Source organism: Mytilus californianus, unplaced genomic scaffold (genome assembly GCF_021869535.1).
Source record: "Mytilus californianus isolate M0D057914Y unplaced genomic scaffold, xbMytCali1.0.p SCAF_57, whole genome shotgun sequence".
Taxonomy (NCBI): Eukaryota; Metazoa; Mollusca; class Bivalvia; order Mytilida; family Mytilidae; genus Mytilus; species Mytilus californianus.
The window spans coordinates 979,518-1,007,373 of NW_026262709.1; the positions used below are offsets into that span (position 1 = coordinate 979,518).

The window sequence follows — 27,856 nt, forward strand, 5'->3', positions numbered from 1 at the left end:
ACTGTCAATTAAACAATACAATGTTACATTCCATGAAAGAATAGAGCATAAATAACACGGATTGGTATTCCAGGAATAATAATGACTATGAAATATAATATATTGCAAATAAAAATTGTTATAAATATGTTAAACTTGGATGTCACGAAGGTTAGAAAATCGCCCCAAAATATTGTCACAAATAGAAGCAGATGTGGTATGATTTCCAATGAGACAACTATCCACCAAAGTTTAAATGAAGTGGATGTAAGCGATTATAGGCAAATGTAGGCCTTCAACAATGAGAAAAACCCATACCGTATAGTTGGCTACAAAAGGTCTCGACATGAAAAATAGGAAACAATTCAATTGAGAAACTAACGGCCTAATTTATAACAAAACAATTTACGAAATACAAATATGACAGAAATCAAGCAACGAAAATCACTGAACTACTGGCTCCTGATACAGGCTCCTGAGTTGGGACAGGCACATAAAGAAGTGACAGGGTTAAAGTTGGTTTGAAGATGCTTAAGGTGGTACCTAACACTACAGGGAGATAACTCTGTAAAAATTAGCTAAACGTTTTAATTACGTTGTATTGTTAAGGAAATATTAAGCTTCTCAATGATCAAAATTAGTGTTTGTCAAACTGCTATATAACCAATGAAATTTTTCTGATAAAGTGGTTGGTTCAAATTTTTTGAAATTTTTATATTTTTGTCAAAGGGTCAAAGTAAACATTTTGTCAAAATTTTATGAAAATTAAAAGAGCCAAATTAATATTAGTCAAGGTGTTGGGTACCACCTTAATACAAAAAAAGATAATGATTATCCACAAAATCTAATAGTTTACTGTTTAATTTTTTGTTTAATAAAACATTGTTATAACCTTGTTAATAAAGTTTTTGTTTTAATTTCACAGGTGGCGTTCAAGCAATAGCTGACCTAATTGAAGTTGATCAGCTGACTCACGGTCATACAACAGAACAATACAATATCACATTACGACGTTATGGCTGTATGGCACTGACAAATCTTACATTTGGTGATGGAACAAATAAAGCTCTTCTCTGCTCAATGCATGGATTTATGGAAGGACTTGTTGAACAATTAAAATCAAGTTGTGAAGATTTAGTGCAAGTTGCTGCAAGTGTCTTGCGGAATCTGTCTTGGAAGGCTGATTTAGCCAGCAAGAAATCTTTACGGCATGTTGGTGCAGCAACAACTCTGATGAGAGCTTCAATGGTTGTGAAAAAGGAAGCAACATTAAAAAGTATTCTTAGTGCTCTTTGGAACTTATCTGCTCATGGTAGTGAAAACAAAGCAGAAATATGTGCTGTTGAGGGTGCTTTGGAGTTTCTAGTCAAAACATTAACATATAAAAGTCCGTCCAAAACTACTGCTGTCATTGAAAATGGAGGTGGTGTTTTGAGGAACATTTCAAGTCATATTACTGTGCGTGAAGACTATCGATTAATTTTACGACAACAAAACTGTTTGCCACTATTACTGCGACAGTTACGATCGGCAAGTTTGACAATTGTTAGCAATGCATGTGGCACATTGTGGAATTTATCTGCACGTTGTGTTGAAGATCAGAAGGCATTGTGGGATATGGGTGCCGTTAGCATGTTGAAAAATCTAGTAAACTCTAAACATCAAATGATTGCAATGGGAAGTTCAGCAGCATTGAAAAACTTGGTAGCTGCTTTCCCTTCTATCAAAAGTATGAACATGGACTTGAAACAAAATATGAACAGGCCGATGCTACATGTTAGAAAACAAAGAGCACTTGAAGAAAGTATTGACCAGAATCTCTCAGAAACATGTGACAATGTTGAAAGTCCTCGGGACAGCCCGACTGATACAAGTCAAGGTGATAAGGATCGATCACACTTCCGATTTCCTGTCAATCAAAATGTTGTAAACCAAATAGATGAGGTTGATGGAGGTTTACCGAGAGGTCCTGTATATCAGCACAGCAATAGTGGGGAAAATTCACCTAGATCTGACAGTCGCTTGTTGTCTCCCAAACGTGTTGCTAGATCTGGAAGTCAGGACAGTGTTGGAAGTACTCATTCAGATATTTCTCATGACAGATTACGATATCATGGCATCAAACAATTACAGGATCGTCATGGTGGAAGTTTAGATCGTAACACAGGACAGAGACAAAATGTTCTTCCAGAAAATTCTCAGCTCAAAAATGCCAATAGTAGAATAGCACAGACAATGAAAGAAGTTGAAGCTCAGAGATTAATGGACAATAATATGAATCAACAGGCTATTGTTAATCCTCAAGCCTCGAGAGCAGACGGACAATTCTCACTTCCACATGCCTTACTTTATCGTAGCTTTAATATGCCATCTAGTAGTAATCAGCAGGTTGTCATGGGTAACTATGGCAACAATCCTATTTATGGTATGCCACAGACAGTTAATATGATATACAACGCTCAGTCATCGTCAGATGAGGACAACGATCAGCCAATAGATTATAGCATGAAGTACACCGATGTTCAGAACACACCTTCACCAACCATTCGACCTCAGTTACCTCCTGCTCCCAGATATGCCTTCGTGAGACCTTCATCTGATCAACATGTAAACATGGGACCAAGGATGATGCATCATTCATTTTCGGGGCAGCCATCTTTTAACCGTTTTGGCTTCCAACAGCAAATACGAATGATGTCACCAAGTTTCCCACCACCTCAGGTCATGATGAAGATGTCGTCGTCATATACAGAAACTGATCTTGACCATGATGACCAACCAACTGATTTCTCCGTTCGTTATGCTGAAAACCATGACGAACCTTACAATGAAAAGCAGAGAGGTTATGAACCAGAAAGGTCAAGACCTTATGAACCAAGAGAACAGGACCCATACAAAAACTGTGCTGATTGTAAGTTAGAAGAGGCAAGATGGATGAATGATCGTATAGAGGAAATGCATGGTAATGAAGACCAGGTCACAACCTTTTATACAGAAGGGACGCCAAGATATTATTTGTCGATGGCAAACTCACTAACCGATCTATCAAAACCTGTTCATGATCATGACAATAATGACACTGATGATGGACAGATGAAGGAAGAACCCACTGATTATAGTTCTCAGGTTGACGAGAAACAAAGTGGTTCTGGATCAGAGAAACGAAGTGGATCTGGTAGCCTGAACACAGACCATAATACTGGTTCAACTGTTATACCCAGTTATAGTCGTAATAGTGCCGACAAGGAAATGAGTCCAGATAGCAGTAGAGACGAAGAGAATGTCATTCAGCAGTCATTCCATGCTCCCGATGATGATGATACAGCCGAAGACCAAATTAAGACTTATTGTGAAGAAGGCACACCAATCTGTTTCTCTCGAGTAAGTTCATTGAGCAGTTTACACAGCAGTGAGGCCCATGATCGAGGTGATAAAACTCCCACTACAGGAGTCTCTAATCTGCAAAGTATTAATGAACATGATGATACACCTCAGAAAAAACCAATGTGTGCACCAAAGTATACTCCTATTACTGGCAGACAGAAATTATTGAGCGATTCTGACAACACAGAGTGTTCAGAAAAAGAACGAAAAACTGTTACATTTGATGATAGCCACCATGTTGAGGACACACCTTTGATGTTTTCCAGATGCAGTTCTCCCGAATCGTTAAGTAGTTTTGATGGTCATTCAGTTCATAGTTCAGTAGTGAGTGAATATAGTCGTAGAGCTAGTGAAGTTGTCTCACCAAGTGAACTGCCAGATTCACCAAGTGAAAGTATGCCTGGAAGTCCAAACCCTGAGCAAGAACAAGAAAAGGGATCAGATACTGGTAGCAAACAGAGTGACTTCCCTTCCCTGCCGAAACAGTTCACAAACCTGCTAGGAAGGAATGTTCAAATGGTTCGACCTCTTCCACCAGGTCCTCAGAATCCAATTAAACGTATTCCAATGGACACTGCCTCAACTGTAAGCAAAGATGAACCACCGAGAATTTATGCTGATGAAGGTACACCGCCATATTTTTCGGAAACTTGTAGTGTTCTCAGTTCATTGACAGTCGATGATCCTGAACCAGTAAAGCCACTGGATTTGAAAAATAATACTTATACCTTGACAAATATAGATGAAAATGATGAAACTGTTGTTTACGACCATGAGAAAGATGATTCATCTAATTCTGAGGTTTCTGAAGGGGAAGAAGATATTTTGAAACAGTGCATCAGTGCTGCTATGCCTAGAAAGATGCGCAGAAGTTCCTCTGACAACATGATAAAAAAGAAAAATGGCTCAAAATCTGAATCACCAAATAAATCTGACAAACAAAAGCAAAAAACTGCTATGAGAATGTCACATTCAGAAGATTTCACCAATAATGGTGCTGCCGATGATGACGTCAAGCTGTTTGCAAATGAAGGTTTACCACCTCAGGCAAATGTCAAAAAGGTACCACCGCAGCCACAACCAAAACCTAAAAATCAAAATAATTATCAGTTAGGAAGTGAAAATCAGGATAGTTTGAAGAAGTATGCTGATGAAAATGTTCCATATAGTAAAAATCTAGCATCTGCCAAACAGCAAAATCGTCAGGCTCAAGGGGGGAGAGTTTTACAAGCACAGCAAACAAATTCTCAAGTATTCTATAAGGTTGGACCATCTGCTCAGCATCCACAAGGTGATACTTTAAGGCATTATGCAAATGAAGGGGCACCACCAATCCAAAATGCAAACAAACCTAAAAACTTCCAGAAAATTCAAAATATATTGAGAGGTGATGTTGACATTTATGATTCTTATGGAGATTCTGTGACATCATATGCTACTGAAGGAACGCCAATGAATGGATCAGCTGCTGTGTCGCCCAGCGTGAAGAAAGCAAATCCATTCAATTTTGAAGACGTTGATGAAGTTGAAATTCCCGATGATGATATGGTAAAGTCTTATGCTGTTGAGGATACGCCCTATAATATATCAATGCCGACATCTCCTAAGCATGAGCAGTCGACAGATAAGGCAAAACTAGAGGAGAAACATAAGGAAAAGTTAAAACAGTTAGCCGATCTAGATAAACATGAAGGAGAAGATGCTGTTACCACCTATGCCACTGAAGATACGCCCATTAGCTTTTCTCATGCAACTTCTCTAAGTGACCTCAGCGTAATTACAACAAATCTGTCCGTAGGGGACGAAAGCTTGAGTCCAAAACCTGAAATTAAACTGAAAAATGAAACTGAGAATGTAAATGAAAAGGATGAAATAGAGCAAGAAAATGCGGATAAAACTTTAAAAGGGGAAGACGATGATACTGAGTCAGAAGGAAGTTCGTTTGATGATGATAGTGATGACCTACTTTCTGAGATTATAATGTCTGCTATGCCTAAAGGGAAAGACTTAGGAGATAAAAATGCTCAGGTGAAAAATTCTCAAAAATATGATACTGATCGTAAGGCGGAAGGGTCAGAAACAAAATCAAGTACAAAATCTTGTCAATTGAATGAAAAGCAAGTAAAGAGTCAACCAGAATCTCATCCAAAGGCCTTCCAACCTCAGCGAACCTCAAGTCATATTAGTACAAGTGTACTGAACATGAATACCGATCAGATTCGTACATACACAACTGAAGATACTCCAAATAATTTTTCAAGTGCTACTTCTTTGAGTGATTTAACAATTGATTCATCAGACATACCTATTAATTTCTCTCATCCAGTAACAACCGGATCAACAACTTTCAAGGAGTCCATATCTATCAGTAGGACATTTCAAAATTCAGTCGACGATTCTGTCTTTATTCATAGTGAATCTGCCGATTCTGTTCGTATTTATAATGTTGAAGATACACCTCAGAGTTTCTCCTGCAGTGATTCTCTAAGCTCACTTGGTATTATTGATGATGATAAAGATTCCACATCAGAAAAACTTGCTAAACTTCTTGGAAGTTCAAAAACATCTAAAAGTTCTGGGTCTTCCATTTTACCAGATCCTGACCTTCAGCGGGAAGTGGAAGGTCAGTCAAGTGATGAAACGAAGTCTACAAAATCAGAATCAGTAAAAAGTTTAGAAACTGAGGAAATAAAGAATACTAATTTTGTTGATGATGATGATGATGATGATGCTGAATTCTCAGAACTTGATGAGGCTTTGCTTAATGACTGTATTACATCTGCTTTACCCAAGAGTCGACCAAAAAGTGAAATGGACAAATCACAAAATTCGTCAAGACGAAGTGTTCCAAATTCTTCCTCTCTAAAAGATATTTCATCAAATACAAGGAAAGACAGGCATTCCATTGATTCTGGTCTTCCTTTCTCTGAATATCACGGTACAATAGAAACACAGGCGGAAGTTCACAGCAGGATGTCTAGAAGTTGTTCGTCTGCAGAGGATTTTGAATATATGAACCATGGCCGAAGTCGACATCAAACTCATGAATCACGCTATTCCTCGTGGCAAAAGACTGCACAGGACAAACCATCTGAGTTCATTTTTGCCAAACCGGCAGATGTGAAACGAGGTGCTTGGAAACGATCAAGATCACAAGACAATGAAGGAATAAAAGAAAGAAAAGAATTTTCGAACATGGAGTTGGCAAAATCTGGCCAATATCGTGGACATACAATGCATTATTCTGTAGAAGCAATTCCAACTTATCAGGATAACAACCAATCAATTCATGGATACCATAGCTTACCACGACGTAAGAATGTCCGCTCTAATGAACAGTTATATGACAAGAGAATGAATCGTAGCTTGGAAAAGTTTAATCAGCAGTATGATAATATAACAGACTACGGACCAATTGATCATCCAAAACAAGCAAGTTACGAAGAGGTCAATGAAATTGCTCGAGAAATTGCATCTCACCCAATAATTGGACTTGATAATTTTGGTTTTGATTCTGGTGGAAGTAATGAGAACGTAGCATTGGATAGTGCTGATGTGACCATGACAGAAAATGTGTGTAGTGCTAACGTAACAATAACAAATGAAGATATACAAAACGCAATGCAATTTGTCATGCCTGAAGATGGTGGAGAGGATCCAGAGTGCTCCTTCGAGGAGGAATTTACAACAGAAAATGAAAGAAGTCTGTTGGATGATGCCAGTCGTATTGTGATGGAAATTCAGCACAAACGTATGATTGGTAGTAGCATGGATGAAGATATGTTTATTGATAATGAGACAATGTCATTAGTCTCTTGTGGATATACGTCGGATACTGCTTCAGAAAAATCTGGCACTTGGTCTGTACATTCGGAAAAAATAAGTGATTTTTCAGGGTCCACTCCAACTGAAGACTTTTCTATTTCTAGTGGACCAAGAATTGTGAAACCCAACGAAAAACCAATGGCACCACAGAAAAGTGTTGAATCTGATAAGTCTGTCAGAGGCCGTAGGAAGCCACTGTATAGTCCAAGGACCCCACATCAACAAAAACCTACACCAACTAAACAGGAAATGAATGCGATCAATGCAAAGCAGGCCAATATAACAAAAGCTATTGCCAGACCAAGTGGACCAGCTAGGTCCAGGTCCCATCCTCAGGCAAGTAGCACACCAAATAAAGCACAAATGAAACCCAAGATTCCAAAACCAAATGGCACTACACCAGTTAGTAGGCTCTCAGTTAATGCTAAAAATAGTCCATCACGCTTACCAACTGCAACAACTCCGAATCGTAAAGTCATAGCTAATAGTGCTGAAAAACCTAAACCTTTAGTAAAACAAGGAACATTTACTAAGGAATCGTCATTTGAAAATGCACCGATTATTGGGTCACATGAAGACAATCGTAAATTGGAAAATGTAGACAATGTAGATAATGGACAACCAGTTTCTAGTGGCAAAAAGCAAAATAAGGAAAATGCTGTACCTAATTCATGGGTAAAAGCTTTAAATTCTCATAACTTTATTTTGGACTCTACTGAAGACAAAACAGAAAACTTAGAAACAAATAAGACTGTTGTCAAAACATTAAAAACTATTAAAAGTAGTGGACCTAGTCAGACAACAAAAACTCCAGTGAAAAACACTAAAAATAAAGTTGTGAATAGTGATCTTAAGAAGACTTTAAGTGGCACACAGTTAAATGTCACTAAAACTGGAAGTGGCAATTCATTGAATAAAGTTGGAACCAACTTAAATAAATCTGGAAGTGGACAAATGTTGAATAAATCTGGAAGTGGACAGATGTTGAACAAATCAGGCAGCAGTGTGAACTTGAATAAATCTGGAAGTGGCAATTATCTAAATAGATCTGGGCAAAATTTGAAACAGACTGGATCAAATCCAAACCTGAAGAAAGTGTCTAGTAAAAGTGACTTGAAGAAATCTGATAGTATTGCAAGTCTAAAAAATAACTCGAGACCTACAACACCAGTGGCTAGAAAAAATTCAGCTACTAACCCGCCTTCTAATAAAAAAAGTGAAAGTCAGTTAAATAAGTCTTCCTCTTTCTCTTCTGAAAATCGTAGAGGTAGTGCCGGCGTGGGTAAAAAGCAAGTAGGAAGTAAAATCGCTGGTTTATGGAAAAAGGATGACAGTTTCAATGAAGGCACGCCAAAATCAAATAATTCAAAACTTCCAGTTTCGACAGTATCTCCATCAAGATTACCGAGAGCAAATTCAGGGAGTAAACTCCAGCCACCTAAAACTGATACATTAAGTGCCAAAAACATTTCAATCGATGAAGCATCTGAAAATCAAAAGGATGAAATAAGTCGTAGTTCAACTTATGATAAGTTAGTTACCGTTAATCGTTGTAGTCAGTTGCCATGCCCAGATAACGAGTCTGATGAAGAAGTTGATAACGAGGTAATGAAATTGTCAGGATTATCACTTCAAGATAAGGATGATGATGGACTGAAATCTAGATCTAAGGGAAATAACTCTGAAAATCGTAAAAGTGTAGGAGGAAAAAGTTCACAAAGTAGTATTTCCCCGGAGAAAGAATCTACAAGTTATTCAAAAACTAGTTCTTCAAGTAGTAAAGATATTTCACCAGAGAAAAATAAATCTGTGGGAGACTTTGATTTAAAGTCCTTGGAGAAACGAATCGATTCTGGAACATGGAAGAAAAAGAAGTCTGACTTGGATAAGAGTAGTGTTCAAGTCCCAGATGCAGACGAAACAAGCAAATCACTGGAAGCTGTGAAACTACTACTGGAGTCTTCAATAGCAAATGGGAGCATAGCTGGTAGTGTTATGAATGAAAGTGTTTCTAGTCAAGCAAGTTCAACTATGAGTTCGTGGAGGAGAAATACAGAGGAATCATTTGCTAGTGTCGCCAGTGACGACGAAGACTCAATTTGGGTGAGACGAGATGGCAATACTTCTCGTTCAGAACCGGAGCTGAACAAACATTCATTAAGTCCAAAAAAGAAATCAAAAGAGAAAAAGGAAGGTAGCAAAAGTTTTCTTCCGAAAGGATTGAAAAATATATTCAGTAGGAAAAGTTCGGAATCTAAAAAATCGGGATCAAAATCATCGTTATATTCATCACGTGAGAGTATTCATTCTATTCACTCGGTTCATTCAGTTCATTCTGTGTCGGTATGTGAAGTCAGGGAAATTGAAAAAATGAATAAAAAGAAAGGAAAGAAGGAAAAGGATAGTAAGAAAAGAAACAGTAGTGTATGTTCCTTAGATAATGTAAAGACAAGTCCACAATCGGCACTGGTTCCACCTTTTAATTACAAGCCTTCTGCTACTGTTGTCAAATCAGACACTGAGAGCAAAGTGGACTTGAACAAAAGTAGGATAGACGATGACGATGTGTTCTTAAAGCCAGCAGTGCCAGCAAAGAAAGCTGCAGCACCACCGTCTACCCAGCATGCAACAAAAACTGAAATGTTAATGGCTCGTAGACGAGCTTCGTTTTTGAACAGTGTGAAATCTGACGGGAGTTCAGGGGATGAGAAAAAAAGTAAAAGTTGTAAAGTGACTACAGTGTAAAATATTGCTCATGATATATATATCACGTTAAATGTCTGGTAGGTTGTCTATAGATCTTCATTTATCACTGTTGTAACACATTTAATACAAGGTCGTTTTGAATGATTTTTTTACAATGACATCTGACTGGTCAAATATGATTTGAGCTGATTTGGATAGAAATCAACCCTATGAAAATGAATATCAATACATCTGTAAGCTTATTTTGGGTTGAAAAAATCTGCTTAATCTGTACCTGTTTGGAAATTAAGTTGGTATAAGAACCCTACAAAACAGACCAAAATTCAGCTTTTATTTCGTTTTTGAATATTCCAAAATCAATCAAAGTCTTATACATGTATATGTTTACGTGCACTTGCATAAGGTCGATTTCTATCGGATGCAGCTCATTTATTGAATATTTTATTTTATCATATATACGTTGTCCAAAGGTCTTCGTTTACCATTGAAATACATTTATTGCAGGTCATTTTAAACGATAAGATTTTTTTCATGATACACAATGACATCTGACTGGTCAAATATAATTTATGGAAATGTTTAATGTAATTCATCTATAGGTTGTCGATAGATCTTCATTTATCATTGTTTAAAACACATTTAATACAGGTCATTCTGAAAGATAGATTTTTAAAATTATGTACAGTGACATTTGGCTGGTCAGATATAATTTATTGAAAACTACTTTAAGTTTAAAAATACTATTGAAAGTTAAAGATGGCAAATAGATTACAAAAGTATTGGAACTATGCCCTTCAAAATGTGTAAAAAAGTGTGGGCAATTTCTGAATATGTTAGTACAATGTACTGAAAATTTAGAAATTATTGCATGCATTTATTATTGCGATTTTTGAAAAATGGACAAAAATGTGAGATTAATTATAGCGATTTAAGAAAAATGTGCATTAAGATATATTGATCAGATATCAGAATGCGAGTTCTTATTATTGCGATGCTCACCCAGTCGCATTAATAAAAACATTGCAGTAATTTCTGAATTTACAGTAGTATAAGATTATGATAGGACTTTTCTTGAGCTATTAACATCTTCATTCTTGTCTTGGTGCTGTCCTAAATCTAATATCAGGATTTATGCTGATTCACAATTTTCTTGCATTTCCCCCGCTTCAAAATACAAATCAGTTCCTACACGTTAAGATAATTTGATAACAGTTGTTCCCAAGAACTTCAAAAAGGTAGATATTAATGACTTTAAAGAAAATCTAATAAGAAAAGACAGCTATTTCAAATTTCTTTTGTTTAATTTCGATTTTGTCAAATTTTCCGTACATTCAATTTTAATAAAAAAAAATTATTAAATTTGTAATTCAGCCATCTGACAAAAATTGCAAGGAAATTTATTTATGATAGAATAGTGTTTGCTATAATGAATGAACTTGTTTAAGGATCTCAACTAATTTTAAGTGCTGTAGAAATAGTTCTGTATACAAACAGAACAATAGTTAAAGTTGTTGTAGCTTGTTAGTAAGAATGTATTTTGTATATGCTGTGTACTAATTTTGTCATATTGTACAAATCATAAAGTGTACAGACTTTTTGTACAAGTTATCAGTATTTTGCAAACCTTAACATAATTTGATAAAACAAGCAGACGATCTTTCATTTAGCTTGTTGCTGTCAAATTTGCAATGCTACGAAAATTATACGAAGTTTTTATAAGGGCATAATGATATATTTTGGGGAATTGAAGTCTGGTATAAGCCAAGAATATACATGTAGAATCTAAAACCAATCTGGTGGTCTTATTTGCAGTTTTATTCCAAAGACACTGATTAATACTGTTATGTTGAAATATACAGATTTGTGTGTAAAATATCAAGCTCCCCTGGTTAACTATTCAAGATAAACTTACTCACCTGGTGAAAGAAGGCAGGTGTCAAAATACTGATAACTTTGTACAATAAAGTCTGTACAAAATTACTTGTACACAACATATACGTGCATGAGTAAGAGTTATTTTTCTACTTGAGTATCTGATATCAAATATTAATATAACAGCTGTGCTTTATCTTCAAAAAATTCTCATATGCTTTTGTAAGATATGTTTTGTATAAACTGATGATCATGTGAAGTATTTGAACTGTAGTGAATAATTTTCTGTGTTATAAAAGGGTACATATCAGTCACTGATTAAATCACGCTTGGGGAACACACACCTTTTAACTTTGAAAAAATTTAGTGTCTGACAAAGAAAAATATATCCAATTGTTCTATGGTTGTACACATTCGTGAAAATTTTGGATGCATTGTAAAATTAAAATCAGCAAAGATGATCCCTTATTTCAGTCCTTATTTTATTCTAAAATTTCCAGATACATTTTTTTTAAAATTTTTATTTAACATAATTCTAAATTTACCTTTTAACTTACAGATTGATTTTTCCTTTTTCCACAAATAAGAACTGTTCAGTTCTTCCCTTTTTTGTTCAAAATTACTTCATCTTTCAATAGACACAAGAGGAGTTCACTAAAATATAAAATCACTTTAAAAATGTATACTCAATACAAACCTACATCTTTTTCTTTCTTTTTGTGAAATGAAATTAAAAGTTTACAAGTTTGTAGTAAAAATATCAATTTGTTGGTGCATTTAGCTGTTTGTAAATATATGTATAGTTAGTTGTTTAACTACCTCTATGAAATAAACTGTAAATGTACAAATATTTGGTAGATAATTAACTGTACAAATTTATAGAAGTTTTTGCTGTTATATAATGTAACAAATTTGATGTTAATTGTCAGCTTTTTATACATGCATATACCTTTTGTTACCTTTGCATTTAACATTTATATTGCAAAAATGTCCATGTAATTTTGAGCACATTTGTTTGCCTGTGTAAATTTGAAAACACAGTTAAAGAGAGATAACTCTAACAAGCATCATAACTGTTCTGAATGAAACATCTGCTGCATTTGTCTGCTTTTTATAGTGAAATTTTCTATAGATATATGAATGAAAAATTGTATATTTGATATAAGAGGCATTATTTCTGTATTAATTCCCCATAAATCTGGACTGAGATCAGACAGCAACCCAAATAAAAAAAATCATTAAGGCTCAAAAGAAAGTACACTTTTTTTTAAGGTCTACAAATCATTGTAACTCTTTGTATTGATCTTTTTTCTTCAAATTTCTTCAATGATTATGATTGATTAATTATTTTGAAGGGTTAAAACGTCGCTTGTGGCAAAAAATATGCAAATGAATACAAATAGGGCCATTTTTGTTCAAACATTCCTGTAGGAAAACTGCAGTGTTCTGTTGTAAGAGGTATTAGTAGTAATTGTGTAGAATTTTCCATTCTTTACTGCCTCTCCAAAATATCTTTATATTTTATAAGATACAATCCAAACAAAGATCATATTCCAATTTTGGTTTTGAAATATATTAAATCACTAGGAGTCATAGTTTTACTCTGTTAAACAAGTCATCTCTTTAATCAGCATAAATTGTAAATGGACTGGATATATATTCACTTTTTTCTATCCTTTTCTGCCTCTCCAAAATATTTTTACTTTTATAAGATACAATCCAAACACAGATCATATTTCAATTTTGGTTTTGATATAAAATCACAAGGAGTCATAGTTTTACTTTCTTGAACAAGTTACCCCTTTAATCAGCATAAATTGTAGATGGGACTGGATAGATATCCCCTTTCTTCAAAAGAGTGAAGTAGAAGTAAATCTATAAAATTTGAGTACTAATTTATTGATTTCATAATGTTTATAATTTTGTTCCCAAATTTGTTCTGTTGAAAGAGAAGGTTGTCATATGTCAGTATTGATAAAACATGATCTGTTTGGGGTTTGAGTTCATGCACTAAACAGTTTTAATTTATTTAAAGGTTGTAAAATTAATTTTTATGTGCAAAAATTGGCATTTCATTTTTATTAATTAGTTGTTTCAAAGATTTTATATATATGTGTTACTAGATTTTTAACTTCAACATTTAAAAAAAAATTAGATAAGTAAGACAGTATTCCTAATGTTATTTCATCTTGAATCTTAAATTAATAAAAAAAGGTAATTAATCATTCTTAAATTTATTGAAATAGACACTCTCTTGGTAATAAGTGGACCTTCCAATAAAGTTCTATAAATGACACAAAATAGATTTGTTTTGCGGAGAGTAAATATGAATACTGGTACTTACAATTATATTACTGGAAAATGTTACTTTTGCCGACTCTGCACTTTCTGAAAATGCCTGTATTTTATCGCGAAAGATTATTTACGTAAAAATTTACTACACACAAAAACTTCATTTACCCTACTACAGCCATCATTATCATATGTACAGGTTAAAAACTTGTTGTGTGTCAAGAATCATGTTAACAAGATGTGTATATTATGTGTAAACAAGTTGTGTATATTGTGTAAACAAATTTACTGCCATTTTGTAGTTGTGTTCAGTGACTGGATGCTGGCCTATTGTGGCTTCTAATATAAGTATCAAAACTTAGGTGTGTTTATTTTTAATCCCCCACCGTAGGCAATGGGGACATTAAGTGTTACCCTTGACCATTTGTCCTTCCGTCTCCGGCTTTCCATCCTCTGTCCTTCCGTCTTTCCGTCCGTCCCATTTTTATACGACCGCAAAAAAATTTTGTGGTCGTATATTGGTATGACGTTGGCGTCGTCCGGCGTCGTCGTCCGAAGACACATTGGTTTTCGCACTCTTACTTTAGTTAAAGTGAATGGATCTTTTTGAAATTTGACCATAAGGTTAAATACCACAAAAGGAAGGTGGGGATTGATTTTGGGGGTTATGGTACCAACAGTTAAGGAATAAGGGGCCAAAAAGGGGCCAAAAATAAGCATTTTCTAGTTTCCAGACAATAACTGTGGAACGGTGTATGGATCTCTCTGAAATTATACTACAAGTTTCCATACCACAAAGGGATGGTTAGGATTTGCTTTGGGGGGTTATGGCTCAAACCGTTTAGGAATTAGGGGCAAAAAAGGGGAAAAACAAGGTTGTCCTGGTTAATGGACAAATACTTTAGTACAAAACATAATTTAAAGCAGTGTAAGGGAGATAAATCAAATACATCATTGAAATTATCTCCCTTACACTGCTTTTAAATTATGTATAAAGTAATGGTTAATGAACAATAAAGATAATTTAAAACAGTGTAAGGGAGGTAATCCAAATACAATGTTTTGGTTACTTCCCTTACACTGCTTTTAAATTATGTTTAAAGAAATGCATATTTATAAAGAAAGACCAGTAAAAATATCTGCAAATGTTGCATCTTTTTTAAAAAAAAAAAAATCCATATGAAAGATTTGACACTATATTTTTAATTCTATTATAAAATAGATTATGTTAGCACTATGGTAAATTTAAATGGGTAATTATGGTTGCCAACTCCATTGGAAATTTGAATTGAGATTATGACCATATCTTGAGGGAAAGAATTTTTTGGGGGAAAAAAGGGGGGGGGGGATAAAAAGAAATTGTGGGGGGGTCAATTTTTTCTCATTTCAGATTTCAGAAATTAAAAAGAATTATTCTTCAAATATTATTTTTTTTTCAAATTTCAAATATTGAAAAATTTCAAGAAGTAATCTTTAATTGCACAGTATGGCGCATTAGATTTGTAAAATCTTTGATCACATTTATTTATTTGTTATGCCGAATCTAACAGTGTATTTAGATTTTTAATTTTGGGCCCAGTTTTCAAATTGGTCTACATTAAGGTCCAAAGGGTCCAAAATTAAACTTTGTTTGATTTTAGCAAAAATTGAATATATGAGGCTCTTTGATATGCTGAATCTAAACATGTATTTAGATTTTTGATTTTTGGCCCAGTTTTCAAGTTGGTCCAAATTGGGGTCCAAAATTAAACTTTGTTTGATTTCAACAAAAATTGAATATATGGGGTTCTTTGATATGCTGAATCTAACCATGTATTTAGATTTTTTATTTGTGGACCCCGTTATCAAATTGGTTCATATTGAGGTCAAAAGGGTCCAAAATTAAACTTTGTTTGATTTCATCTAAAATTGAATTATTGGGGTTCTTTGATATTCCAAATCTAACCGTGTATTTAGATTTTTAATTTTGGGTCCTGTTTTTTAAATTGGTCTACATTAAGGTCCAAAGGGTCCAAAATTAAACTTAGTTTGATTTTAACAAAAATTGAATTCTTGGGGTTCTTTGATATGCTGAATCTAAACATGTGTTTAGATTTTTGATTATGGGCCCAGTTTTCAAGTTGGTCCAAGATAGGGTCCAGTATTTAAACTTTGTTTGATTTCAACAAAAATTGAATATATGAGGTTCTTTGATATGCTGAATCTAAACATGTATTTAGATTTTTGATTATGGGCCCAGTTTTCAAGTTGGTCCAAATTGGGGTCCAAAATTAAACTTTGTTTGGTTTCAACAAAAATTGAATATATGAGGTTCTTTGATATGCTGAATCTAACCATGTATTTAGATTTTTTATTTGTGGGCCCCTCTATCAAATTGGTTCATATTGAGGTCAAAAGGGTCTAAAATTAAACTTTGTTTGACTTCATCAAAAATTGAATTATTGGGGTTCTTTGATATGCCAAATCTAACCGTGTTTTTAGATTTTTAATTTGGGTCCCGTTTTTTAAATTAGTCTTCATTGAGGTCCAAAGGGTCTAAAATTAAACTTAGTTTGATTTTAACAAAAATTGAATTATTGGGGTTCTTTGATATTCCAAATCTAACCGTGTATTTAGATTTTTAATTTTAAGTCCCGTTTTTTAAATTGGTCTACATTAAGGTCCAAAGGGTCCAAAATTAAACTGAGTTTGATTTTAGCAAAAATTGAATTCTTGGGGTTCTTTGATATGCTGAATCTAAACATGTGTTTAGATTTTTGATTATGGGCCCAGTTTTCAAGTTTGTCCAAGTTGGGGTCCAAAATTAAACTTTGTTTGATTTTAACAAAAATTGAATATATGGGGTTCTTTGATATGCTGAATCTAACCATGTATTTTTATTTTGGACATTGGACCATAATAGGTAAATTAAAAAAATTCAAGTTCTTAGACCACATTCTTTCTGTGTCAGAAACCTATGCTGTGTCAAATATTTAATAACAATCCAAATTCAGAGCTGTATCAAGCTTGAATGTTGTGTCCATACTTGCCCCAACTGTTCAGGGTTCGACCTCTGCGGTCGTATCAAGCTGCGCCCCAGCGAAGCATTTTATTGTTGCTTGAGAGGGGGCATTTGTGTCCTCAGACACATTCTTCTTTTATTTATCTGTGCCATAGACATTGAATTCTAAACAAAAAGTAAAATAACAAAAACTCCAGGAAAATTCAAAATGGAAAGTCCCTTAACAAATGGCAATTTCAAAAGCTCAAGGTATAGAACCACTAATTCAGGCCCGGTCGGAAAGAACATACAAGAAAGTAGTACATATTTTAAACAAAATAGTTCCTACGCATAGCTGTATCTTTGTCAATAGTGGGAATATTTGGGTAGTTTTAGTATCAAATGAAAGCTTTGGGACTTGGGATCACTGTAGAACCCTAGTTGAAAGTTTTATTTGAATAATAAAGAAGTATATGAAATTTTGATAGGAGGGCTCATTTGGCCTGTTGTTCAGAACAGAAGTTCCTGTTTCTGTACTATCAAACTTCCGGGAACCAGTACGCTCTAATATGCAATTAAAGGTATGTTGAGCACAAGTTAGCATAAGGTACAGTTTTGACATGAAATAACTGCCACTTAATTTGAACTTAAGACAAAGTAGCCATTTATGCTTGAAATTGCAGAATTTAATATAGAAAGCAATGGGGCTATGAATTAGTGGTTTTATACCTCAAACAAATCAAACGAATGAAAAACAACTGTCATATTCCTGACTTGGTACAGGCATTTCCTTATGTAGAAAATGATGGATTATACCTGGTTTTATAGCTAGCTAAACCTCTCACTTTTATGACAGGCGCATCAAATTCCATTATACATGTATTGACAACAATGTGTGAGCAAAACAAACAAACATAACAAGTAAAAATGTCAAAAATTGGGGTAAAGCAGTCAACAAAGTTACTGCTGTGAGACAATCAAAAAGGAGAGAAAATATAAAAGGAAATGATCAAAAATGATTAATCAAAGAAAAATAGAGCAACTTACCAATAAGACAGACAGGCAGACTAAAAAGTCAACAATACACTACACAGAAAACTAGAGGTTGAGCAGCACAAACCCTTCCAAAAGTAAGGTGTAAAATACTGTGGATATTGGTGGGATACCTATTATTATGGATTTTGTGGGTAACAATAAATTTAAATGTTCAACAAAGTACAAATTTTCTATTGGCATGTATAGAGATGTTGGTAAAACCATAAAAATAGGTACCGACGAAAAATAAATGAATCCGCAGTAACTCATTACTCTGAACGTGTTAATATTTCCTGCTCCACATGTGACAACCAATGTGTGTTGTGTCTGTTAAAATTTGTTAATAGACAGTGCACGATTAGAGTTATAAGCCTACTAACTAAAAGTTTTTTTGTCTTGCCTGAGACGTAAGTCACAGAATGCGATCCATAGGGATAACAATCTGGTGGCGAAGGCATAAACCATTTGTATAAAGCTTTATATTTCAGAAGGTAGAAGACCTGGATGCTTCATACCTTGTAGGTATACAGATACCTTGTGTTAGGAAGTCACAGTCTGTCATATATCCATTGTCCTTGACCTCATTTTCATGACTGCATGAAAAAAAAAATGTTTTTTGTCAAGTGAAATACTCACTTATTATGAGCATGATGAGTAATAGGATATTTTAAAACTATATTTGGTATATGGGTTCCTTGCAATGCCTACGTGTCGGTCAGGTAGGACTCACCTGATCTTGACCTCATTTCAATGATCAGTGATAAAGGTTAAAGTAACATGGTCAAGTCTGGATCTCAAATACTATAAGCATAAGGTCAACTATATTTGGTGTATGGAATGATTATAAGGGGTACATGTCCAACTGGCAGGTTTTATCTGACCTTGGCCTCAATTTCATGGTTCATTGAACAAAGCTTAGTTTTTGTGGTTGGTCTATTTCTCAGATGCTATAAGCAATAGGGCCACTTTATTTGGTGTATGAAATGATTGTAAGGTGTACATGTCTGACTGGCAGGTTTCATCTGACCTTGACCTCATTGTCATGGTTCATTGGACAATGATAAGTGTTCGTAACTTTTGTCATGCAGTATATCAGATTCTATTAGCAATAGGTCAACTATATTTGGAGTATGGAATTATTGTAAGGTGCACATGTATGTCTGGCAGGGTTCATATGTTCAGATTTTATGGTCTGATCTGTTTCTCCGGTACTGTTGGCAATAGGACCACTATATTTGGTGTATGGAATGATTGTAAGGTGTACATATCTGTCAATGTTAAGATTTTCTGGTTTGATCTGATTCAGAGGTCCTATACTATTAGCAATAGGACAAATGAAGCCTGAGAATAAATAAGTGCTTCGCACAAGACAGGATGAAAATGAATATTCTGCGTTTGCACTAGACGGGATGAAAATGAATATTCTGTGACACAAAATGCAGGAAACAAAACTGAAAAAAATGTGTATGCGGAAAAAAATAAGTATATGTAGGAACAGATGAAAAGAAATGATCAATCTGAAAAAGTAATCCTCCTGCCCCCTCCCCGGAAAATATCAAATAGTCATTCCCTTATGGAGACTCATTTTTTTATTAATGTAAAGCTTTCTTTATCTTATGGGTTTGGCTCATTGTTGAAGGCATTACACTGAGCTGTAATTGTTCACATATTTGTGTTTTGGTCTATGGATAATTGTCTCATTGGAAATCCTGAAAATAACTTTTGTACCCTTTGACAGGCTTTTGATATGTCGAGCGTGTCTGTATCCCCTCAGCTAGATGTTTAGTGTACCATTTAAGTTCAACACTGAACTGGCCTTGGCATTTGACCTTCAAGGTACATTTATATGTCCACCCCAAAACAACATATAAGAATCGACAGTGTAGCTCATCACAATGCTCCAGTCTCTATTGCCTTCAGGGGTTACAAAAATTTGTTACAGCTCACTAGCCCAGGACTTATTGGTAGCAGGATTTTACTAGCCCTGTTGAAAGAGCTGCTAGCCCATCAAAACTGACCTGCTAGCCCGAGTATATCTTTCAAATTTAGAGTGGGTGTCCCTTGTTTTGAATGCGGCATTATACACGGTATTTGATAAAATGAATCAAATACATTTTTGTTTTATTAATTATAACATGGATCTCTAGACATCTTTTTGGATATCCCTTGTACTATGGGTTGTTAAATATTTTCGGGCACTGAAAACATGTTCATTGATATTGTCATGTTAAACCAGTGGTTCAATTCGTATATTTGTTGTTCCCACATACAAAGCAGACTTTATATCAGCGTGATCGGGAAAATAACGGCAATATTCACAAAACATCATCTCTTGTTTATCATCAGTAACAGTCGACCTTGCCCATGGGGAATCTTTCTGTCCATGACACTAGTCTATAAATGGTTTTTTTCCGCTTTTCCTGGTCGTATTTGGCATTTTTTGGGATAAATTTTCAGCCTCATTACCCCCTTCATGAGGCTCTTCATCTACCGTGTTTCGTTTTGAAACTGACAAAGTTCCTGTGGTGGCCGTACTAAAATGTTTAGAAATAATTTGTGCATGGTTTCAAGCTCGAAACAATATCGGTCATTACATCATACACCCAAGTACCATTAATTGAAAATCTCGGCATAAGCAATGTACAATACCCCCTGTACTGAGAAATTGATATTGAAAGTACGTGAATTGCGATCAATACATGATACCGGTCCACCCAGAGTTGTTCTATTTTTAAAACATGTACAAAATCGGTTTAATTCTTGGAATCCCGGATGACGTACGTAATTGAATCTGATTGGCTAAGATAGAATAGTGATGAGGGGATTTTCCACTTACTATTTTGGAAATGCCAAGAATTGTTTGTTACTAGTCCGTCGGGCATATTCGGTTACAAGTTTTAATTGCCCGAAGTGTAAAAGTCTAGTCCCGGGCGTGGATTTTTTAACCCCTGCCGGATACAATTTAAAGAAGTTTGTAAAATTAGATAAAAAGTCCTTAAATAAAAAAAAACCTCAAGTTTAAAACTAAATTACTAAATTACAAATGAAATGCAACACTAAGAGAATAAAGAAGGGCAATCAATGAACAAAAGACAAACCCGGGAACAGATAAAACACAAAACAACAAACAATAGAAAAATAACACTGCATGAAAACTAAAGATAAATGAGAAACATGAATCCCGAAAAACGGGGGCTACGTCAGAGGGTGAACAGAACTTGCTTCTTGCAAGACACTCACTGTGAAAAAAATTTGATATGAAGACAACCTTTTGTTTTTGAAATTTCCTACATGAGGCGTTTGCCTTAATGTAGGTTCAGCCCTGTAATAAAAGGGAGGTAAATGTTCCTGCGACAATATATATACCTCAAGTTAAATGAAACCCATTTTCAGACATTTCAAGTACATTAATATTTATACATTGTATTAATGAAAGATTTGGGAAGTCTTTCCCGAAAAAAATATGAAAAAGACGAGTTTTGGAAGAATCTGGTGCCATCTAGCATTTATTATAAATTGGCTTAAAAATCCTGCCGAGTTATTTATTTTCAATACATCGTAAGTCAGGTTATTTATTTTCAAACTACCTCAGAACAAACTATTTATTTTTGTTATTATCAAGGCAGAGTTATTTATTTTCAAAATCTTCATGCCCCCTCCCCTCACCCCAGAATATCAAATGGTCGTCCCCTAAACTAAGTCTTGCGTCCACGTTTTTTATATTTATTACACATCTATAACGTATTATCGACAAATAATATTTCATTCAGTGGTTGTTGATCACAAGCTAATTAACTTTCGAGTTTGTTGCCGAAGTTTACCGGATCGTGAAATTGATAAACGATCATAAACAATAATAAAAGAGCACATGGAAAACGTGACAGATAAGTGAATTGAGAGCCGTGACTTTTGTTTTTAAATTTTCCACTTGTTCCCATTTGTTAATTAAACTATTCCTTAACAGTTGTTAAATGATTTGTTGTATTACATTTTTTCTTTAAGAATCTGTTATTTATATTTACCTTCAAGAGCACGTGTGTTTACATTCTTTCATCACGGTTCTCCCCCTCGCACTTGCGCTGTGCGGTGGCCGAAGTTATAACGAGAGGTTTCGTAGTTAAGGTCGCTGCATACGGGAAATATCGGCGAATTAGATCACATAAAATATCAAACCATAGGTACTTATGGGTAACCATATGCCGCCTCAGGCTTACATCCAAACACAGCCAAGGTCTGGGAAGTCAATAATTCAGTATGGGTACATTTATGAAGATTTTGATAATGTAAAGGAATTGTCTTTTAAAAAAATGTTCACGTTCACTTCTTCTAGAGTAAAACCTAGCCATTCAAGTATATAAAACATATTCAACTTTTTTTCAAATTTGAAGTTTCATATGACTTTAATTAATTTCCTTATATATATATATAGTCAATATTGAAAAAAAAGATTTTATTAATAATGTTTTAGTAAAAACAATAAAACAATCTTGGACATTAGTAACTTTGATAAGCACCTATTCGAATCTATAAAATTCACAAAGATTTTCCTTTCATATCTACTACCCCTACCCCTGACCCCCTTTTTTTGTCTTAACACTATATATATATTATTTCTGGTTTGCAAAAACAATTCTAATGAGAATGATGTAATTTGAGTTATGTCCCTTATATTGTATTCAGATACAACCTGCTACACAAGGAAAAGAAACTAACAATCCCAGTTAATTTCATGGTAGTATTAAAATTATATTGAACCCTTGAATTGCTTGTGATTTTCTTCTTCTTCAGTCATTGCTGCTTTTACTCAGGAAAAAATACAGCAACGTATGTAAATTGTAAACAAGAGATATGTTTCAAAGGTTATAAGCAGTAATGAAAAATGTTTAAAAATCGACAATCATCCTTAATAAATTGTAAGTTACGAATTGTTCGTGAATTTATACATGTATATAATCGTATTCAACCTACTAATTACAAATCACGTCATTTGATTCTTTTTTCAAATTCAAAAGTCTATATATTAACTACCAAAACCTACTACATACAAACATCATGTAATATCAAAAATTAATAAGGCGACTTCACACAAAACCAATGGCGACATCAAAAAGTGAGTGAGACAAAAAACTGAAGCTTGTATAAAACAATGTGTACAATGTGATGTAAAACAGTATGTATCACAGAATTTATAAATGATATGGCATGAATATTCTGAGAAAAAGGAGACGTAAATATTCAACCATGGAATGTGTTCATCCATTGACTGCATAAGTATTTTACTTTCTGTTTCAACCTGTCACTGAAAGAAACAAAAACATTATAAGATCATTTATAATACTGTCAATGGAAGAGATTAGAAACAATGATGATAAATAATAAATAAAGCAGTTTAATTTCAAGCCATTCTAAGTACGAATCTTTTATATCTTTAATACAGAGAACAATCGTAGAATTCTTGAACGTTCTGACTGGTTTGAATATTCTAATAATTTCATAGGATTCGGTTTCGGCAAAAAAAAAATATTAAAGTGGGTACTCGAAGAAATATGGAATACTGCAATTTTTTTCATGATTCTTACTGATCAGACAAACCATAAAGATAACGCCGAGTAAAAGCGTACCTATTAAATGACTTCTCCATGAACTGTCACGCCAAACTGGTCCTCTTCCAGAGGACGTAGTATTACTGTAAATCGTCTGGCATCCGGCATATTACCACTCACTGATGTAAACCGATATCCCTTCCGAATATAGTCCACAATTTTTCCTTTCATATATTTGTAACTCAGATATGCGTACCAAATTGAAACTATAAGATACAAAATATACATTTTTATTATTATTTTTTGTCAATAGATGGCCCAGCCACAGTACCATTATATGAGAACTCAGCCTAACTATATTTTGTACAGTTAACAAATCAAAGTTTTAAAACGATCGAGAGGAATTAAAATGTTAAAAATAGGCAGAATGATTAATGTCCGCATACATTTGCTATTCAGTTTTTCTTATCACAAGATGAAATCGTTGCAATATTTTACAGCACACCAATAAGCATTTAGAAATAGAATATGGAATTTTTAAATCTAAACATAGACACTCACACACGAGAACTTTGTCAGTAAATGCAACACAGATAATCAACTAACCGTGGCGTGCAAAGTTGTAATTTTTCAATTGAAATCACACATTCTGCTTTTCGTCAACTGCCTGTAATTTAGAGATCTTTCTCGTTTACCCCAAAAAATGTCGCAAGTCGACCACCACCCACTTATGTGTATAACATGTATAATATACATTTTTATTTATTTTTTGTCAATAGATGGCCCAGCCACAGTACCATTATATGAGTACTCAGCCTAACTATATTTTGTCAGTTAACAAATCAAAGTTTTAAAACGATCCAGAGGAATTAAATGTTAAAAATAGGCAGAATGATTTAAGAATATTTAGACTTACCGAACATTTTGATTCCTTTACTGTAAGTTTCCCTTTATATTATGTCTTATTTCAATTTATGTTAATGTAAATTAAATCGCATATATTTTTTAGCACAGCTTAAAGTTGTTTTAACCTTCCACTGAGTGAGCCGCACTGAGTCAATTGAACACCTTATACAGTGAACTGGACGGTTCGTATGAAATTGGACCATCTCAAAACATAAGAAGAGAACAAAGTGTACACAGTAACAGATATCCTTCAAATAAGAAAGAAATCGCCTTCGTAAGAAATTTTTTGACTAATATCTAGACGTTTTATAACCCATAGCTTATCTTTATCTTAGTTTACATGAAAAGGGAAGTATCCACTTTCTACTACAAGTTATATATCCTACGAATCAAATCATGTTATTCAATTATTTTTTGTTCAAGAAGTGGTATTCTAGGGGAAACACAATTAAATGTAAAAAAATCAAAAGAATTGTCATAAATAAAGAAAGCAATAACTCATATGATAAATTGATGCTTATAGCCGGAATAAATTTGATTTGATTTGTGCATTATTTTCATACCCTCACAATGTACATGTATGTGAATAAATAATTTTTAATACCTGTTCACCAGTGGCGATTTCAAGTGGGCGCCCTCTTTTTAACGAAAATAATGCTAAAATCGTAAAAATCATTTTGGGCACGCTTTTACGAGACGATTGATGTGGATGGGAGATATACAATTTATTTCGTCAAAATTAAGGATACCCATAAAAAGGATATCATGTTTTATAGATCATTGAATTAACCATTTTTTTCAGATATCTAAAATCATTTTGTTCAGTTATTGATAATATAAACACTTGTCTATTGGAAGCCAAATCTCTTAGTTTTTCCACCCGCATTGAAGACTGAGCTATAGTAATTAATTATAATTTAAAGAAACTTAGACATCAAACCATAGACACTTACAAGGTTACTGTTTCACAGGCGCAAAATTGAATCAGCACGTAGAAAATAAAGCTGAAAATATAGCATAAACATTTAGGAGTCTTACGAAAATTAAAATTCAAGATGCACAGACTGCAATTATTCTTCCTATCTTTGAATATGCTTATGAAATGTGTGACAATTGTCGTATTTGTTTTTCAAACAAATTAGAAAACTGCAAGCTGCGGGGAATATTACAGGATTCTCTATCGTTACCAATACGTATTATCTATATTTAGAGACTCGCTTAACCATTATATAGTAGAAGATATAGAAGAAAACTGATTGGATTGTAAGATATACAATGATTTTGCTCCACAATATTTGTGTGATTTTTTTTCCATGCGCCAGATATACAGAGAACAACTGTTTATCCAATGCGTAATGGCAGTGATTGAATAGCCCCTTTCTCTCCTAATGCAACCTTAACACATCTAAGCTGTCCAGTCTCAATCCTAAATAACGACCTTCTCATATGAATATAATATCTCGTCCATTTTGTGTATGTGATGCTCCTCACGCGAATGAATTAAAAATGTTATTGCAATAAATCATTGATATAAGGAACGAGATATAAGTCTCTGGAGCTACTGACTAACATTAAATGTTTTCAGGTGGCAACTAATCTCGCGTTGCTTACTTATGTTAACCAACACCATAGATGGGGAAATTGTGAAATCTATAAAGCAGTTTTCAAAATCATAATAAAAGGCTAAAAGTTACCTCGTAGTATAATCAAAATTAATATTTCATCGTGATATATCTTTTAACTGGATCTTTTCCTAATTCGTTTCATCATGATGGCTATATTTAGAGAATTTTTTTTTGTCTCAATGGTATGTCTACTTAAATGTAGTAAACAAATTTCCAGAGGTGTATTACCAATACAATTAAGTGCATTTTTTAAACTTTTTTTGTGCTTTAGTTTTTTTTTTTATCTTTATAGTAGTTTGAATTTAAATCCTTATAATATATTATATAAACCTTCACTGGCACATATGTAAATTCTGAAAAAGATGTATATAATCTTACAGAAAAGTACTCTTTTCTGGCTTTTTTTACAGGTCTTCACTTCCATTACTTGTACTATATTCTCATTCTGACATGTTACTACATGTATACTAGTTAGCATTTTATCACAATTATTATGAAATGTCAAAGTTTTTGTATTATATATTTTGAATTCCAGTCAGTTTGCAGTCATAACAGTAATTGGTCAAATTATCTAGACTTTCTGAGACCCAATTCTAGTTTTAACATGGTCATTGGAAGTAATATAGAGTCAATATGATACTTCCATGGTTTCAGGAAGAATAATATGGTAAACAGTAAACAAGAAAACTTCCAAAAATATGTTTTTAATGTGTACAAACTGTTTTAAAATTATGTCCAAGGATTTGTATAGTAAGACTAACTATACAAATCCTTGTTCTGTCCTACACAGATATGCAAAATCATTATAACATATTCTTTTTTGTACAATCATATTCTTTTCGTGAATGGCTTGTACAATCACAAATGTTGTATAATCTTTAGGGAGATGCACGTTTGGGCTAAAAATATGTTACATTTGGGCTAATGGCAAGTTGTCATTTGGGCTAAATTTTAAAGCCGACATTTGAGGCTAATCCTCTCATATGAAGGTGAATTAAATGCCAAATATCTATATTTTAATTATATATTAATATTTTATATGTAATAAATGACTTTCTATTTATAACATTTCTTGTTTTATGTACCCATTCCGTATGTCAGACAGTTTCTGATCCCTATTCACCACGGGTTGTGAAAGAGGGATTTTGAGCAAGTCTTTATAGCACCAAATATTGTTTAAACTATGTACAACGTGAAGGTATAAAGCATTGTTAAGATAATATTTCTGGTTCTTTTAAAGCCTTTAAAAACTGTCTCTTGTGATACTCGGACACTGGCTGATCTTCACTGTAAACTCATTTCAATTTACACTGAACTCAGAAGAAAACAACTAAGGAGATATAATATGAAACATTGTATTACATTACGTTCTTTTCTTTATGCACACTAACATGGTTTCCCAATGATCCGATTTTTATGTAGGTTGTATTTTTTTTTATTTTGAGACGGCCTTAACACCACGGTTTTTATTCGATTGACACTTAATTTAGAATCTAATCAGGAAGCTTTTACAAAAAAATCCAAATGCTTGTACGCATGCTCCGTTTTTGTGGACCTTGTAAAATGTGGAGTTTACACAAATAATTTTTATTAGAATTATTATAGTTACTTTTTAGAGAGAATATTAAAAAAGTGTAGGAAACCCACACACACACAGATCTTAAACGACAACACTCCTGTCACGGGTTCAGAGAATATTTAAAAAGATC

The 27,856-nt window shown here is 33.9% G+C and overlaps 1 protein-coding gene across 2 annotated transcripts in view; it reads left to right on the plus strand.

Annotated features, from left to right (window-relative positions):
* LOC127703946 (adenomatous polyposis coli protein-like) overlaps positions 1–14,419 on the plus strand; it is an 80,766-nt gene extending 66,347 nt beyond the window's left edge. For both annotated transcript variants that reach the window (XM_052207983.1, XM_052207985.1), the window contains one exon: positions 905–14,419. In XM_052207983.1, the coding sequence (XP_052063943.1) occupies positions 905–9,933 (9,029 nt within the window). In that variant the 3' untranslated portion in view covers positions 9,934–14,419. The remainder of the gene's footprint in view (positions 1–904) is intronic.
* The last annotated feature ends 13,437 nt before the right edge of the window (positions 14,420–27,856 follow it).